Source organism: Elephas maximus, chromosome 19, assembly GCF_024166365.1.
Source record: "Elephas maximus indicus isolate mEleMax1 chromosome 19, mEleMax1 primary haplotype, whole genome shotgun sequence".
NCBI lineage: Eukaryota > Metazoa > Chordata > Mammalia > Proboscidea > Elephantidae > Elephas > Elephas maximus.
In genome coordinates this window covers 12361466-12378233 of record NC_064837.1, presented here as the reverse complement: position 1 = coordinate 12378233, position 16768 = coordinate 12361466, and the positions used below count along the sequence as shown (strand labels likewise).

The 16768-nt window shown below is 48.9% G+C and overlaps 1 protein-coding gene across 1 annotated transcript; it reads right to left on the bottom strand.

The window, feature by feature from the left end:
• Nucleotides 1–7089: 7089 nt before the first annotated feature.
• Nucleotides 7090–7752, bottom strand: RNF222 (ring finger protein 222). The gene has a single exon (XM_049860480.1). The coding sequence runs from the start codon at nt 7750–7752 to the stop codon at nt 7090–7092; it is 663 nt and encodes a 220-aa protein (XP_049716437.1).
• Between the last annotated feature and the right edge of the window lie 9016 nt (nt 7753–16768).

Here is a 16768-nt window from a genome sequence, read left to right as displayed (position 1 = left end):
GGAGTCCGGCTCACCGGTCGCTGGGGTGACGCCGACAGCACCATCTTCGCCCCGCGCCTTTTCTGGGGCTCCAGCTGGGGGCCGGCCGCCGACCCCACAGCTTACGCCGCCGGGGCCCCCGCCCGACCCTCGGGTCCGGAGACCTGGGGCCACCGATCCGCCCCGTATCCCACGGGAGTAGGTCGGAATCCTCATTTCTAACGAGCTTCCAGGTGATGCCAGCGGTGCTGGGCCGAGACCGAAGGAGCCGGACGTGGAGGAAGACTTCCTGAGTTATCCTGCCAGTTCTCATTGCTTTTCGGATCGGGTGGAAGGAGGACATCATGCTCTGCTGCGAATGGATTCTGAGGCGGCCTGCAGGGCTCGGTCAACTCCCCCAGCATGTCCTGCCGCGCTCCTCCTAGGAGAGGGAGTTCTGTTGAGTGAATAATACAAGTGTCATACTCATCCAAGGCTGTTTGCAGCTGTTTCTTCTCATTTTGAGTCGTGCCACATCAGCAAATGAAGGTCCCGAAAGGTTTACTCCATCCACTTCCTTAAGGTCGACTCTACTTTGAGGAGGCAGCTCTTCCCCAGTCGTTTTTTGAGTGCCTTCCCACCTGGGGGGCTCATCTGCCGGCACGACATCAGACAATGCTGCTATTCATAAAATTTTCACTGGCTGATTCTTTTCAGAAGTAGACTGCCGGGTCCTTCTTTCTAGTCTGTCTTAGTCTGGAAGCTCAGCTGAAACCTGTCCTCCATGGGTGACCCTGCTTCCAGCATCACAGCAGCACCTAAGCCCCCACAGTAGGACAAACTGACAGACACGTGGGGGATCGAAGACACATATTTCATAACAATACATAAGATGTGAACTTCCTGAATCCTAGGGGCTTTTTAAGTATATTAACTCCTTTAATCCACAAAGCAGCGCAGTACCCATCTGTGCTGATGGGTACAGATGGGGAAACTGAGCCACAGAGAAGCGAGGGAATCTTATGCAAGGTCACACAGCTAGTGTGTGATAGATCAGGAGATGAACCCATGCAAGGTGGCTCCCCAGCCCTTTCTGGTAACTGCTCTTTATATGATCTCAGTTTGTGGGAACCCACTGGGTCAAGCCAAAGAGTGAGAAACCATAGCTTTGAGGGCCTGGAGTAGAGTCAGTAAACATGTTTTCATGATTTCAAAACAGTTGTGTTGTTAAATATGCTGTGAAGGAAATAGCCCCAGGTTTTGTTCATAATTCAAAAATTCAGTGAGAAGTTCTCTGCTGCAACTGTTCTCAGCAAATGCTTATGGAGTGTCTTTGACTGGCCAGCCCTGAACTAGACCTTGGAGCTACAAAATGAAATAAGTCAAAGCTTCTGCCCACAGGAAGCTCATCATCTGAGAGACAGACATCAAAATCATCAGCCATATGACAAGTGTCCTCTGAGCCATCTGCACTCTTCACTGCTTGGGTTGTAGAAGAGAGCTCTGGAGTCAGGGAAGGCTTCTGGGGTGAGGTCACTGTGAGCTGAGTTCCGAAGATGTCAAATGAGCTCCACTAGGCAATGGGAATAACTCCCGGGAATAACTCGAGGGAATGCATGGAACAGGAGAAAGTCTCCGGGAACCAGAAGGAGGTCCTTGTGACTGGAGTGAGAGGTGAGCAGAGGAAAGCCCCTGGGCCCTGGCCCTGAGCACAGTTTGATTTAGATGCCCAAAGTCATAGGCAGCCCATGAAGGCTCTGCCTTCCCTGTCTTTCTGTCTTCCTGGTCTAATCCCCTCTCTTTCCTGTTACTGACATTTCTAGTTTCTTTACCACTCCTCTCCCCTTCTTGAGTTCTCCCTCATCTCCTTCCTCTGTCCGCACAAAGACCCTCTGTTTCCTCGGCCTCCCTGTCATCCTCTGCCTTTGCCTGAGCTCTCAGCCCTCCTGACCTCCCTCCTTCCCTCCAACACTGATCATCACAATTAAACAGCTTGGCCCCTTTAGACAGTGTGTAGACCGGAGGTACAAACTGTACATACAGATGCACATTACTGGTAGCTTAGTTCTAGAGTCTGTTTATCTTAAAAAGTGTGTGTGGGGCATCTTAGTTCCACCCGGCACGATCCTCTGACCACCTAGTCTCGCTGCCCTCTTGCTTTCTCTCTTCCCTGTTTTCCTCTAACTTGATTTTTAAAAGGTCCTTTTAAACGGACTTTTTTGAATCTGGTCTATATCTAAAGTCTCTTTGTATTAAGCCTCGTGCAAGACACCAAACTGTCACATTTATTTGTTCATTCATTCATTCTGTACATATTTATCAAGCTCTTAAAAACCAAAAACCAAACCAAACCCAGTGCCGTTGAGTCGATCCTGACTCATAGCGACCCTATAGGACAGGGTAGAACTGCCCCATAGAGTTTCCAAGGAGCGCCTGGCAGATTCGAACTGCTGACCCTTTGGTTAGCAGCTGTAGCACTTAACCACTATGCCACCAGGGTTTCCACTGAGCTCTCAGTATTTACTAAATTCTGAGCCATGCACTGGGGATACCAAGATCAGGAAGGTCTAGCCTGTCTGCAAGGAGCATGTTGTCTAGAAAGAAGAGACCCAGGGATGAAGCGCCTGGGGAGACCTGAGGGAAGGAGCAGGGAGATTTGTGGGGAACTCTTCATCCGTAACCGTTGAACTCTTTCTGGAAAGCTAGGTAGGAGTTTTCTGTGCTTCCAGAGGGAGAAGTATGATCCAGGCAGAGGGACCTGAACAAGCAAAGGCCCAGAGACCTGCAGCAGCACTGCTCATGGGGAACTGCAAGTAGTATGGGATGAGAATTAGTTACGGAGTTAACAGTTTATACTGGGTAAGTGGAGGATGGAGGGAAGGGGGAGGGTTGTGAACATGAGGCAAAGTTGTTTATTTAAGGCCCCCCCCCCCCCCGCCAAGAACTTTTGGTCTGATAAGGAGGTCAAAGGAAGAATGGAAGATAGCAGCAGAAATGGTCTATACATCATCCGAAGGGTTCAGTGAAGCCAGAGGTCATGGAAACATCTCTGAGGGGCAACCCAGACCCAGGTCCCAGCCAACAATGTTGTGGGCTCCTTTGCTTGGTAGTATTAGCATTAAAGATTATTGTGATGGTGGGAGGTGTGTGTGTGTGTGCGCGTACACGCAAACACACGTGTGTGAGGCACTCTGGACAAGGGATGGGAGAGAAGAGCAACAAGGCTCTTGTTTAACCCCATCCATCCATTCACCCACCATCCACTCACCCACCTACCTTTCCATCTAGTCAATGGCATCTTCCTGTAGTGCCCTGACCCCAAGGTGGTTACTTATAGCAGAAGATTTTATTTGAGAAAGAAGAGGAAAGGTAGAGAAGGTAGAATCCAAATAAGCACCTTAAATGATGGGCTCCAAAGAAATCCAAAGGAACTTAGGAACACTGAAAATATGAAAATTTCTACCTGCCTTCTTGGGGTGCCTGCTGTGTATATAATGTCATACCTCTCGCCAGATAAACCAGTTCCACTGAGCCGGTAGCTGACACTCTTGAACCACAGGCCAAGTGGTTTGGCAGCTGTGGAATGTTTTTGGGGCTGTCTCCTCCCCAGGCAACAGGTGTGTGCTGTGTAGATGTCTTTTGCTTCTAAGATGATTTTTAAATTTAATTTCTGAATAAGTAATACATTTACTTGGTTCAAAAATCAAACATTGGGTTTATTGGGATAAACTATAAAGTGAAAATTCTCCCTCTGGTGCCCTCGTTTCTTCATTTCCTTCCCCAGCTAATCATTGTTACTGTTTTTTTTTAGGTGCGGGTGTCTCTTTCCAATTTCTTTATGTAAGGAAATATAAATGTAGATTCTTGTTCTCCTCCTTTCTGCACAAATTGTAGCATCTGACACCCAGGGTCCCACATGTTGCTTCTTCCCATTTGCCATTGTATCTTGGAGATCTTTCCCTGCCAGTTCTTAAGAGTTCTTCCTTATTCCTTGTCCAGCTGTATGATATTCTACTTACCTTAAGTTGTATGGAAACCCTGGTGGTGTAGTGGTTAAGTGCTACGGCTGCTAACCTAAAGGGTCGGCAGTTCGAATCCGCCAGGCGCTCTTTGGGAACTCCATGGGGCAGCTCTACTCTGTCTTATAGGGTCACTATGAGTCAGAATTGACTCAACAGCACTGGGTTTTTTTTTTTTTTTTTTGGTTAAGTTGTATAGCCAGCCAGTCCCCTATTGATTGGCAGTTAGGATTTTCCCAATTTTGGGTTATTATAAATACTGCTGCAATTACATAACGTTGTATGTACATTTGTCACTGCCCATAGATGCGAGTATGCATGGATACTTTCTAAAATCAATAAATGAGTCCTTTCGAGGATAGGTTTTTAAAATAGGAATTGCTGGGTCAAAGTAAAAAGTTTGATAGATGTTGTCAAATTCCCCTTCGTGGGGGCTTTACTAATATACATTCCTGCCACAACTCACGTGCTTCCCCTGAGCCTCACCAGCAGGATTGGACGATCTAATGAGTATAAAACATTCTGGCAGCAGAATTTTAATTTGCGTTTCTTTCACAAGTGTGACTGAATAAATAGTTAAGAGTCATTTCTGTTTTCTTCTTTGAACCATCTTTTTCATCTAAGACAAACTATCTGAAAGGTTGAAGCAACAGCTTCCCACATACATTGTAAAGTTTCTGGAGCCTTTGAGAAAATATATGCCTTTATTTAAAAAATAACTTCTTGACATTCTTTGAAAATAAAAGAAGTGCAATCTACAAGCCACTGCTGAACAATACGAAAACACTACGGGTATTTTGAAATAAACCTTTGGCAAACACAACAAAATCTGAAGACTAAAATCAGGTCCCCAGAAATTCATGACACTGTTAAGGCAGGGAGCACTGGTGGTGCAGTGGTTAAGAGCTTGACTGCTAACCGAAAGGTCAGTAGTTCAAATCCACCACCCGCTCCTTGGAAACCCTGTGGGGTGTTTCTTCTCTGTCCTGTAGGGTCACTATGAGTTGGAATTGACTCCATGGCAATGGGTTTTGTTTCACATTTTTGGTTTAAGGTAGCTTGACTGAGGTTAAAACAGGCTCATTTAGAGTCTTTTTAAAATTTACAATTTTTTATTCCTATACTAAATTTTTTTTTTCCCATGGAATCTATCTATATCCCCCCAATGGCGCCCTCTGCTCTTTTTTAGTCTTGAAAAGAGCACAAAGAAGCCCATGTCAGCTATCATTATGGCCCACATAGCTCCTGTAGGGGGATTCTATTGTCTAATGGTCCCCAAATGGCCTCTACTACAAAGGTTTCTGGGTGGCACAAACAGTTAAGCTCTTGACTACTAGCCGAAAGGAAAGTTGGTGGTTTGAACCCACCCAGAGGTGCCTCAGAAGACAAGCCTGGCCATCTGCTTCCAAAAGGCCACAGCCTTGAAAACCCTTTGGAACACACTTCTCTGCACGTATGGGGTTGCCATGAGTCAGAGTCAGAACTGACTTGACAATTGACAGCAACCACACAGGCATTTAGGAACTAGATAAGAGGCAGGTCGCTAATTTCTTTCCCCACAGAGAACAAACTCAGCAGAGAGAGTTATAGGTCATGGAAACCTCAGCTGTTGGCACACCTGGGGTGTGAACATGCATCTATTGAGAGGATAGCTGGAGGCTTCTGTTGTTCTTAATCTTATGGGGTTGACTTATAGGCCTCAATGAATAACAAATAGTTGTTCCTGAACGACTCTCTCCTCAGGCAACACCCAATCTGAGGCTTTCCTGGTGGTCTTCATCAAGCACTCCCAGCACAATCCAGGGTGGGATCTCTAGGTGACCAGGCCTTGTCAAGCAGCCAACAATTCCTGGGTCAGCATTCATTGGGATAGTAGCGTCCCTGACAGGCACATCTGTTTTCTTCCCCACCCTTCCTCACCCAGCCTGGGAATCCACCTCGGAAACTGGCCCAGCTGGTGTGGCCTCTAATGAATGGTTGGGTCATGAGGAGGAGGACTTGGGCTGGGAGGGACGTGGGAGACACCAGGGGTTAATTTGTCCACATAGTTCTCTGCTGACTCAAGTCTCAGCTCTCAGGCTTCGCCTCCATTCCCTGCCTTCCAGTTCACCCTTGAGAACGCCAAGATTCAAAATTGGGACCACTCCTTGGCCCAGGGGCCTTGGGAGACCTCTGACTCCAGTTGTGGGCCAATGGGCTGGCCTCAGCCTAAATCAATACATCTCTGTTTCCTGATGTGGCCTTAGCTCCCAGGAAGACCCTTTGCTGTTATGCCCCCCAGAAATCCTGGGTCATAGCCATGATCTGAGGCCAGCTTCTCCTTCAGGGAAGACCTTCCAGGTCGGTCGTTTGGGGGCTGGGAGAAGGACTTGGAGGTGGGAAGGAGAGCCCGGCCAGGAGGGTTGTGGATGGTTGCTTTCAGCCCCTGTGCCACCCCTTCTGTTTGTTCCTGAGAGAAGCCACAGAATTCTGGGAGGGAATTGTAGCCTGGAGGAGAGAAGCCACTGGGCCCCATCCAGCAGGACATATTCGAGCAGACCTTCCTTATCCCCGGGGAGGCCCACCTAGCTTCCAGGAGCTCACCTGACAGGTAAGGTCTTCGCCTCAGGGCTGGTGATGCCACAGGAAAGTAGGAACCACCCATCTTCCCACTCTGCTTAGGTCCAGTTTAAAGGAAGGGAGGAGTATCTGCTAAGGATACTCACAGGGCCACAGCTGTGGGTTTTTTGGGGGGGCGGGGTGGGGAGAGGGTTTATCTGCACATTTTCACCTTGGCCCGGACCTGAGGTTTTCATTATACCCCAGGGCTCAGCTTCTGGTCTCAACTCTAGCCTCAGAGATCACCAGCCCCCAACCTGCCTGTCTTTCCTAATCCCGCTGCTGGGAATGAGGAGCTGGAGGTGGAGGGAATGCCGTGATACTTCCAATCTAACACCACCTCAACTGCCCTTCTCTGCTCCAGGTCCTCCCTCTGCCTGCCCACCCCATAGAGCTTGGTTGGACCAGGTCTGCACTGAGGGCCTCTGCCCCCTCCTGAACCACAGCCAGCCTGGCTGTGTGGAGCAGGACGGCTCCAAAAGCAGCTCTTGGCTGCCCCTTCGGGTGCCATCACTCATGCCTGCTTCCTCACCAGCAGGACCCAGGGCAAGATGGCGGCCACCACAGCCACCACAGCAATGAGGGTGATGAGCAGCAAGGCCCGCGACCGGCAGCAGAATGACCTGGTGGAGCTGGGTGCAGGAGAGGCCTCCGAGAGCTCTGCTAGGCTGCGCCGTGGCAGGACAGTGTCCTGCTCCCCCAGGGGCATCCCGTGGCGACTGATGATGAAGATCTGAGGCTCCCGGGGCAGGCCGGGCAGCAGGTCCAAGGGCAGCTGGGCACTGTGACTTGGGCTGCCTGGCAGCCTCACTTGGCTTGGAGGTGGTCTCCAGACATGCTGGGAGATGGCCAGGGGGTTTGTGTGGCCCAGAGTGTCCGGCAGTGGCACAGAGGGCAGGCCTATGGGCACAGCCAGGGTCTGGGAGCTCTTGTCCAGCATGGAGGGCCAGCGAGAACTCTTCTTGCTGAGGAAGGTGACGTAGCGGCAGATGGGGCAGACGATGGTCCTCTGGACCTGCCCGTCCACTTGAGTGGAAAGCAGGTACTTGACAAGGCAGTCATGGCAGAACGCGTGGCCGCAGCTCAGTGTCCGGCTGGCACCCTCCAGATCCCGGAACTTCTCGTAGCACACAGGGCACTCGCTGCCCGAGCTCTCCTTGCTCTCCCCTTCCGACATGGCCACTGTGAGAGGGCAGAGCCCTTGGCTGTGGGAGGGAAGGGCTGTGAGCATCAGCGCGTATTGTCCTCCTCCCCTCCCTCCTCCTAGCTCCCGCACACTTCTGCTTCCACTGTCTTGTCTCCTTCTCTTGGCCCTCTTCTGTCTTTTTCTCCCACTCTTTCCTTTTCAGCTGCTTCTCCTCAGTGGCCTACCAGAATCAAACCAAGGGAGGAGCCTGAGACCCTTAGGAGGATACAGGGGGAGCTTCTGGGAGGCAGGATAGAGAGATCCCAGTTACATCGGAGGGAGGGAGGTGTGTGGAGTGTGATGAAGGTGTAGCCTCATATGAACCGTGACATATAAAGATGGTGAGGTCACCACCTCGCTTCTTCCTGGTCAATACAGGAAGTTAGGGGAGGAGGGCCTAGCTCCCAGGGGAAGCAGGTGACTAAGAACATGCATCCCCAGCCTCAGCCCAGCCCCCAATTTTGTCTGCACCCAGAATGGCTGTTTTCCAGAAAAGCCTCAGCTACTCAGCCTCCCTGCTCAGCTGGTGTTGGCTGAAGGTCCCCAGTCATCGGATTGCGTCCCCAGTCATCGGATTGCGTCCCCAGGCATCGGATTGCGTCCCTCTGTGCTAAGCGTGGCTGTAAAGCAATGGCTGCTTTAAAAATAAAACCCAGAACTTACATATCCAAATGCCTGCTGTCCCTCTACGTAGTCACGCCAGGGAGTTGTAGGCTCATACCTCCACCCACCGTGGCTCAGTCATTCTTGAAATTCTTTGGAAAGGGCTGCCTGAGCCAGGGGGAGAATCTAACCTCAGTGAAGGCAGCTTTTCATCCTTCGAGGCTATGTCTGGTATTTTGGAAATGGCCAACAGTCACCGGAAGCCAAGTCTGGTGAGAAAGTAAATGAGTGGTCAAGAGGCACTACACTGTTTTAGGCCAAAGATACAGGGTAACTAGTTAGGTTTAAACACTATCTGAGATCCCAGAGATGTTTTCAGCTATGGTAGAATTGTTGGATTAAGTACAGTCCTTCCCAAGATGATTTTGAAGGGAAGAACTATTTCGGTATGTGGTGAGGTTCCAGCGTCTTCATTTAAAAGTCCCCGGTATCACAACTGTGTAGCCCACACCCATCTAGAACAGCTTCTTTAGAAGGAACGGTGGAAGCATCAGTTAACCTGGACAGAAGACCCCTGGACACATGGACAAAATAGACTGTGTGGCAGCCCCAGACCTAAGAGATGACATGATAATGGAAATGATATCAGTTAAAGATGAAAGACGTGCTACAGAGATCACAGATCTTTTGGAAGCTCTCGCCTCCCTTGGCTTGATTCCAAATCCATTTTGCCAAGTTGAAAATGTCCCATAACTGAGAAAGAGCAAAAATTTGTAGAGGTGGAAATAGGGGATCTGGGGCTCTGGAGGCAACTCCAAAACCCTTGGAGGAATTTTCCAGCCTTGGTCTCTAAGGGGGTCACTGTGCCCCCCCACCGCAGGCTGGTCTAATATGTGGGGATATAAGAGCTCAGACTCTGGAGCCTGAGTCCTGTGTTCAAATCCTTGATCTATCCATTACTGTCTGTATAAACTTGGGCAAGTTGTTTAACCTCTCTGAGTCTTAGCTTCCCATCAGCGAGATGGGATTGATAATAATAGTGATACCTTCCTCTAATACCCTTGTTGGGGGTATTAAATTAATACAGGTGGAGAGTCTGGCACATAAGTGCTCAGTAAATGCTAGGTGTCATTGGTAAGGCAGGCTGAGGACTCACCTTCTCATCCAAATGGACTTGGAGACCCCTGTTATGGCTCTGGAGGCATCTACGCTCCCTCCTTCCCCTCTCACCTCCAGATACTCCTTATTATGTGGGTGACTAAAGTCACACACCTCTGACGTAGAGACAACTCACCTGTCTCTATGGAGTAAGTGAACAAGATGACAGTAGATTAGGTAAGAGCTGGGCAGTGGATAAAAATTAAGAGGGTGACACCAGTGTTTCTCAGTAGCTTTAATTTCATAACGCACTTGCCAAGGTCTAAACAAAAAGGGGCCATTGTGAGGCTGATCGCGATTTTTTTAGGCCAGCTAACTGCTAACAAGTTCCCCTGCATTTCATAACTCCCCACAGCTGAACTGTATGCTGGCAATTCATCCATCCATCCATCTGTCCGTCTGTCCGTCCATCCAATTAGTCAACAAATATTTATTGAGCACCTATTACGTGCTAGGTACTAAGCTAGGCATTGGGGATAAACAGTGATCAAGAAAGCCCTTCATGAAACTCAAGAGCCTAATGGACATTTCTAAGTTTTATTTTCTAGAAAAAGATTTATTTAAACAATTTTTTTCAAAGGAGGAATAATGATCAGTAGCTTATGTTGTTTGGGTACCTGAGAAATTGTTATCAAGATAGGCAAGAGAGTAACAGAGGATAGATGAGCGAACATAAGAGGAGGAAGGAGTCCCCGGGTAGTGCAAACAGTTAACACACCCAGCTGCTAACTGAAAGGCTGGAGGTTTAAGTCCACTCAGAGGTGTCGTAGAAGAAAAGCCTGGCCGTCTGCATTTGCAAATCAGCCATTGAAAACCCTACGGAGCACAGTTCTACGCTGACACTCACGGGGTTGCCCTGAGTTGAAATAGACTTGATGGCAACTGGTTTAGGGGAAGAAAGGACTTTAGAGGTCACTTATTCAAGCCTCCTAGCTTTATAGACTAGCAGACCCAGGTGCAAAGAGGGGGAAGAGACTTGTCTGAGGCCACTCAGGAAGGTGATGAAGAGAGAGCGGCAGAGAGAGAAGATTCCATGGATGAGAGGGGGCATTATCAGACTTGGCTGATAGATTGGGTGGGCAGGTCTTAGCCCCATCAGGAAGCAGTATCCTCCTGGGGAGGTGCACGGGAGGAGGAGAGAGCCCCTGACTCCTTGTCTGGATTTGAGGAAAAGCAAAAGTGATCCAAGGATGCAGATAGCATCCCAGGCCCCACTGATGGCCCATCCGGGCAATTCTTTCTCCTGTGCTTCAGGGCAGGCTTGCCGCTAACACTCGGACAATGCCGCCCTCCCTCCTCACCTCCTCTCACCTCCCTTTCTCAAGTCTTTCCCTGACCCCTCCCTCCTGGCGTCCCTCCCTTTCTCATATTTCTATTTCATTCCCCATCCTTGAGTCCGTTCTATGGGCTAGGCTGTGTCTTGGGTGCTGGGGCAGGGGAGAACACAGCGGAAGAAATACAAGGAACATCTAGTCTGGGCACAAGATAGTTAAGTAACGACCCACGCATTATATACCAGAAAGCATCCCTTTGGTACTTTAGGAGACTGGGGGAGGGCTGGGCGGCCCTAGCTGAGATGGGGCCAGTTGAGCTCATAGTAAATAATTATAACAGCGACCATTTATTGAACACTAATTATGTGCTTGGCATTTTGCATCCCGTCCTCATTTAGCCCTGACGACGACTTTGGGAGGTAGACATTATCTCCATTTTACAGATGAGGGAACTGAGGCTCAGGGCTTAAATTAAGTAACTTGTTCAAAGTCGCACTGCTAGAATACGGCAGAACCAGGCTTCAAACCCAGGTCAGGCTGACTGCACAGCCCATACTATCTACCCACCACCTCTAAGGAGGGCTCCATGCGCCTCCATGGGGAGCACTCCAGACCTTGGTCAAAGAAAGTAGTAGATAAAAAAGCACAAGTGGGAAAATGGCTACCCTGTAGAGCGAACCTAAACAGGGCTGTCTCTCTGGGCGCCTGTGAGGCAGGGAAGACAAGGGCTGGTCCAGGGGAGTTGACCTCCTGAAGCCCCAGTGCCCAGCCTCACCCATAACAGCAACCCATCTGGAGAGCTGGTGGGAAAGGACAAGCTATCAGCCCAAGGAAAGTGCCCCCCACCCTGGGACTGTGGGCTGGAACAGAGTGACATATCGGGCACCCAGGCTTCCCTCCTGGAGCCCCAGTGCAAGGCCCTATAGCTTTGGCCCTGTCCACTGCCACTTCTCCACCCAGAGACCACCTATGCGTGTGCACGCACACACACAGACTTACACACACACTCACACAGACACACACTCAGACTTATACAAACACACTCACATACACACTCAGCTTACACTCACACACACACAGACTTACACATGCACAGAGTCTTTCACACACATACATACACACACGGACTTAAACACACTCACTCAGACTTACACTCACACACTCACAGACTTACACTTATGCACACAAGTACTCACACATGCCTGCATCACTTGAGTTTCAGTTTAAAATCTTGCCAAGATGTGACTGGCATCCCCCCCTGGATCCCATGTTCTCCTCCCGCTGCCAGGCCCCCAGACTCACTTTGACTAGGATCAGAGACAGCAGCATCCGCCTCTCTACCCAGGGCCTCAGTGGAGCAGATGGGAGCCACTGGAGGTGTCAGGACAGGCAGTAGGATCTCCTCTGTCTGCTATCAGTACAACTGGCTGGGTGCAGAGGCATTTCCTAATGACTGAGCAGGTCGGGAGGACAGCGCCAGGAAGTGAATGTCGCCTAACCCGTTTGAGGCCAGGAGGCTCTTGGCATTGCCCAGGGGTTTGGCAGCTGTCAGAGTCAGGTGACCTTGACGAGGATGCTAGGAGAGGAGCCCCCGGTGGGTGCTCGAGAGGGCATAGGGTCTCACAATGGAGGCAGTGACTCAGGACCCCTTTGACTGAGGCTCCTGAGGGATGGATTACCCCCCTCCCAACGATAGAAAAGTCATCTCAGTCCTTCCCACCCTCCTGGGCCCATTCCAGAGATCCCAACCCCCTCCCCCTGGCCCCAGGCACAGGGTAAAGGGGTCAGTATATATAACATCCAAAGTTATGCACAAATATCTGTGGGATGTGCCTGTGTGCATTCACCATTCATCAAACACCCAAAGGGGCTCGGAACCCCAAGAGACTAAACACACTGGTATAAAAGTTGTGCAAAACCAATAAAATACGTACATACACACATGCGTGCATACCCATGTAAGAGGTCCCTGATATCATATGAAATGAAAGCAGGTTTCAGAACAGTATGTTTAATATGATTGCATTTATGAAAATGACAATAATGTTGTTGTTAGTTGCTGTGGACTCGGCTCCGACTTATGACGACCATATGTGTAACAAAATACTGCTCAGTCCTGCACTGTCCTCACGGTCGTTGGTACGTTTGAGTCCGTTGTTTAGGCTGTTGAGTCAATCCACCGCACTGAGGTTTCTCTCGTTTTCACTGACCCTCCACTTTATCAACCACAAGGTCCTTTCCTAGCACTTAGTCTTTTCCTTATGATATCTCCAGAATACATGAGTTAAAGCCTTGCCGTCCTTGCTTCTAAAGAACATGCTGGTCGTATTTCTCCTAAGATTGATTTGTTTGTTCTCCTGGCAGCCCATGGTATATTTAATATTCTTCACCAACACCACAGTTTAGATACATCAATTCATCTTCTATTTTCCTTTTTCATTCTCCAGCTTTCACATGCTTAAGAGATGATTGAAAAGACCATATATATTAATATTTATAGAGAAAATCTGGAAGAAGATACACCAAATAGTTAATAGTAGTTATTTCTGGAGGGACTTTCTAAGTCACACATTTCTGTAACATTTGATTTTTTCACTCTGAATGCATTTCTTTGTAATGAAAAAAACTAATAAAGTATATGGCAGGAACAAAGCTGGGAGGAATTGGAAACCTTCCTGGGGGACTCCCAGCCCTCTCATGACTGGTGGTGGAGGAAGTTCCTGGATCCCAGGGCCGGCCAAGCATGAGCGTGACCCCAGAGGCCGACCCAGGACCCCTCGCCCCCACCTGACCTGCCATGGCCTCTCCCCCACCAGCCAACCCCATGGCTGCCTTGAAACAGGTTGGGGAGGAGAGTCAGGGCAGTGCACCCAGTCACCTCACCCGGGGGCATGGAGATGGTGGTTATCAGCTGTCCTGATGGTCTCTGGGGTTCTTTTCCTGGGAGCCGGATGTGAGTAGTCCCAGATAGGATTGCCAGATTTCAGAAATAAAAATGCAAGATCCCTGGTTCAATTTGAATTTCTGATAAACAATGAATCATTTTTTTCAAAAAGTATTATTTGTTCATGTTACTTTATTCTTTAAAAATAAATTTGATTTTTTAGAGCAGTGTTAGATTTATAGAAAAATTGAGGAAACATTGCAGAGAATTTCCCTATACCGCTCACCCCAGTTTCCCTTCTTGACATCTGGCATCTGGCATCAGTGTAGCACATTCGTTACAATTCATGCAGCAGTACTGATACCTTACTATTTACTAAAGTCCATAGTTTATTCATATTTTCTTCTTTTTTTTAAACAATAAATAATTTTTAGTGTAAGTATGTCTAATGCAAAATTTGGAATATAAAAACCAAACCAAACCCATTGCTGTCAGGTTGATTCTGACTCATAGCGACCCTACAGGACAGAGTGGAACTGCCCCACAGGGTTCCCAAGGAGCGCCTGGTGGATTCGAACTGCTGACCTTTTGGTTAGCAGCCAAGCTCTTAACCACTGCGCCACCAGGGCTCCATTTGGAATACACTTATACTGAAAATTATTTATCTGAAACTTGAATTGAACTGTGCATCCTGTATTTGATTTGGCAAATCTTGTCTCAGAGGGCTCCCAGATTTCTCTCCCCCCGCTAGGAGCCCATTGCCAAAGATCCCTTAGGCAGCTGGCTCGTAACTCTGCCTAGGGCTTCCTGGGTGTTCCTGAAACAGAATCTCAAAGACTTCAGTATCAACAGCCCTTGTGTCCCGGAGAGGAGACTCAGCTAGGTGGAGCAATCCTTAGACTCAGACTTGTGTGATGTGATGTGTGGGGTGATCAGAAGTCCCAAGGTCCCAGAATCTTTTACACGGGCCATGCTGTGAAGCTTGGCTCTGAAGACTAATTCTAGTATATAAATATTTATTATCATAGTCTGTCATGGTTTCGTGTTCCCAAAACAGGATTCCACTTTACATGTGTCCTGTCAACAGTCCTCGACTCTACCAGCTGAGATATGGAAGGGTGCACAGAATTCCACTTTAAAAATTATGCGTGTCTCTATACACATATACCTACAACTATCTATCAGTTTGTCGTACTGTGGTGGCTTATGTGTTGCTATGATGCTGGAACGTATGTCACTGGTATTTCAGACACCAGCAAGGTCACCATAGATGGACAGGTTTCAGCAGAGCTTCCAAACCAAGACACACTAGGAAGAAAGGCCCTGGCGGCCTACTTCTGAAAATCAGTCAAGGAAAACCATATGGCTCAATGGAACGTTATCTGATGTAGTGCTGGAGGCTGAGCGCATGAAGTTGGTGGCAATGTTTCAATCTGTTACACATAAGGCCGCCATGAGTGGGAGCCAAGCCACAGCAGCGAACGACATACACATGGATAGATACACCCGTATCCAACAACATATATACCTAGCTTGATCGGTATAAAGCCGGAAACCCTGGTGGCGTAGTGGTTAAGTGCTACAGCTGCTAACCAAAGGGTCGGCATTTCGAATCCGCCAGGCGCTCCTTGGAAACTCTAACGGGCAGTTCTACTCTGTCCTATGGGGTCGCTGTGAGTCGGAACCGACTCGATGGCACTGGGTTGGGTTATCCATATAAAAACCCAAACCAGTTGCCCTTAAGTCGACTCCAACTAAGAGCGACCCCTGGTGTGTCAGAGTAGCATTGTGCTCCGTAGGGTTTTTGACGGCTGAGTTTTTGGAAGTAGATCACCAGGCGTTTCCTCCGAGGCACCTCTGGGTGAACATGAACCTCCAACCTTTTGGTTAGCAGCTGAGCTCATTAACCATCCGCACCTCCAGGATCTCTCTCTCTTTGTCTCTCTCTGTTTATCTGTCTACCTATACACACACACACATACACACACACCTGCATTTACTTGAGAGTGTAAATACATCAGCCAGAGACATCTCAGCTTGAATTTATTTATCGGCTTGGCTCTAGCCATCTAGCATGGTCCTGTGAGAGTCAGGGACATGGGACTGTCAAGTTTTGACAAGCAGAGGGGAATTGATTATTAGGAGAGGTTCAGAGCTCAGGCGTGTCAGCCAGGAGGATCTGATAGTAGGAAGTCTGGGAAATTAAGACCAGCACACTGGCAGCCATGAGCGCTGTGTGTGTGTGTGTGTGTGTGTGTGTGTGTGAGTAAAGAGAAAATGCCATCTACTTTTGGGCAAGTTACTTCATCCCTCTGTGCCTCACTTGCTTCATCTGTAAAAATGGGGATGATGATATCTACTCTATAGGATTTTTGTGAGAATTGAATGAAAGGATGGAAATAATGTGCCTAGAACAGCGCCTGGTATGTAGGAAGGGCTCTGCCGTTGTTATCTACCATTATCGTCCTTACTGCTATGGCAAGCAGAGAAAGCTAACAAGCCTAAGAGGACCTGAATACTTCCTAACTCCCTTTTTTGCCTGGTAGATCCAGCACCTGGCCAGGCTGCTCCCGGCCTGGTGAATAAGATGACTGTTGCAAGCACCATCATCTCGCTTTATAGTTTCCTGCCTGTCACCGAGGAATGCAGGAAGGACACGTGCAGACTGCATTGTGCAAGTACAGTTTTCAGCTCCAGGAGGGATGGGACCAGCGGACGCCACTCTGATCAGGCCACGTTGGAGCGTTGTGTTCCGTTCTGGGGCCACGTGGCGGGGTAGGGGTGGTGACTGAGGCATTGAAAAATGTCCTGGGGAGGAGGTGGCCAGGACAGGGATGGGTCTGGAGACCATTCTGGCCCCAGAGAGATAAGTCCATCTTTGGAGTGAGCTCTCTCTGTGGGTAGAGAGCCTCCAGACAAAGGGAGAAGCCCAGCTGAGGCTGGCTGGCTGCTGGCTGATGGCAGACATGTTTACTGCATGGGATGAGGAGCTGGACCAACAGAAGTTCCCAAGTGCCAGATCACCTGGAGAACTGATTAAAGATACCGATTACCAGATCCTGGCCTGGGGTCTAGCAGGACTGGAGAG

Excerpts from the sequence above, each read along its gene's own strand:
- RNF222 (XM_049860480.1), bottom strand. The coding sequence starts at position 7,752 with ATGTCGGAAGGGGAGAGCAAGGAGAGCTCGGGCAGCGAGTGCCCTGTG.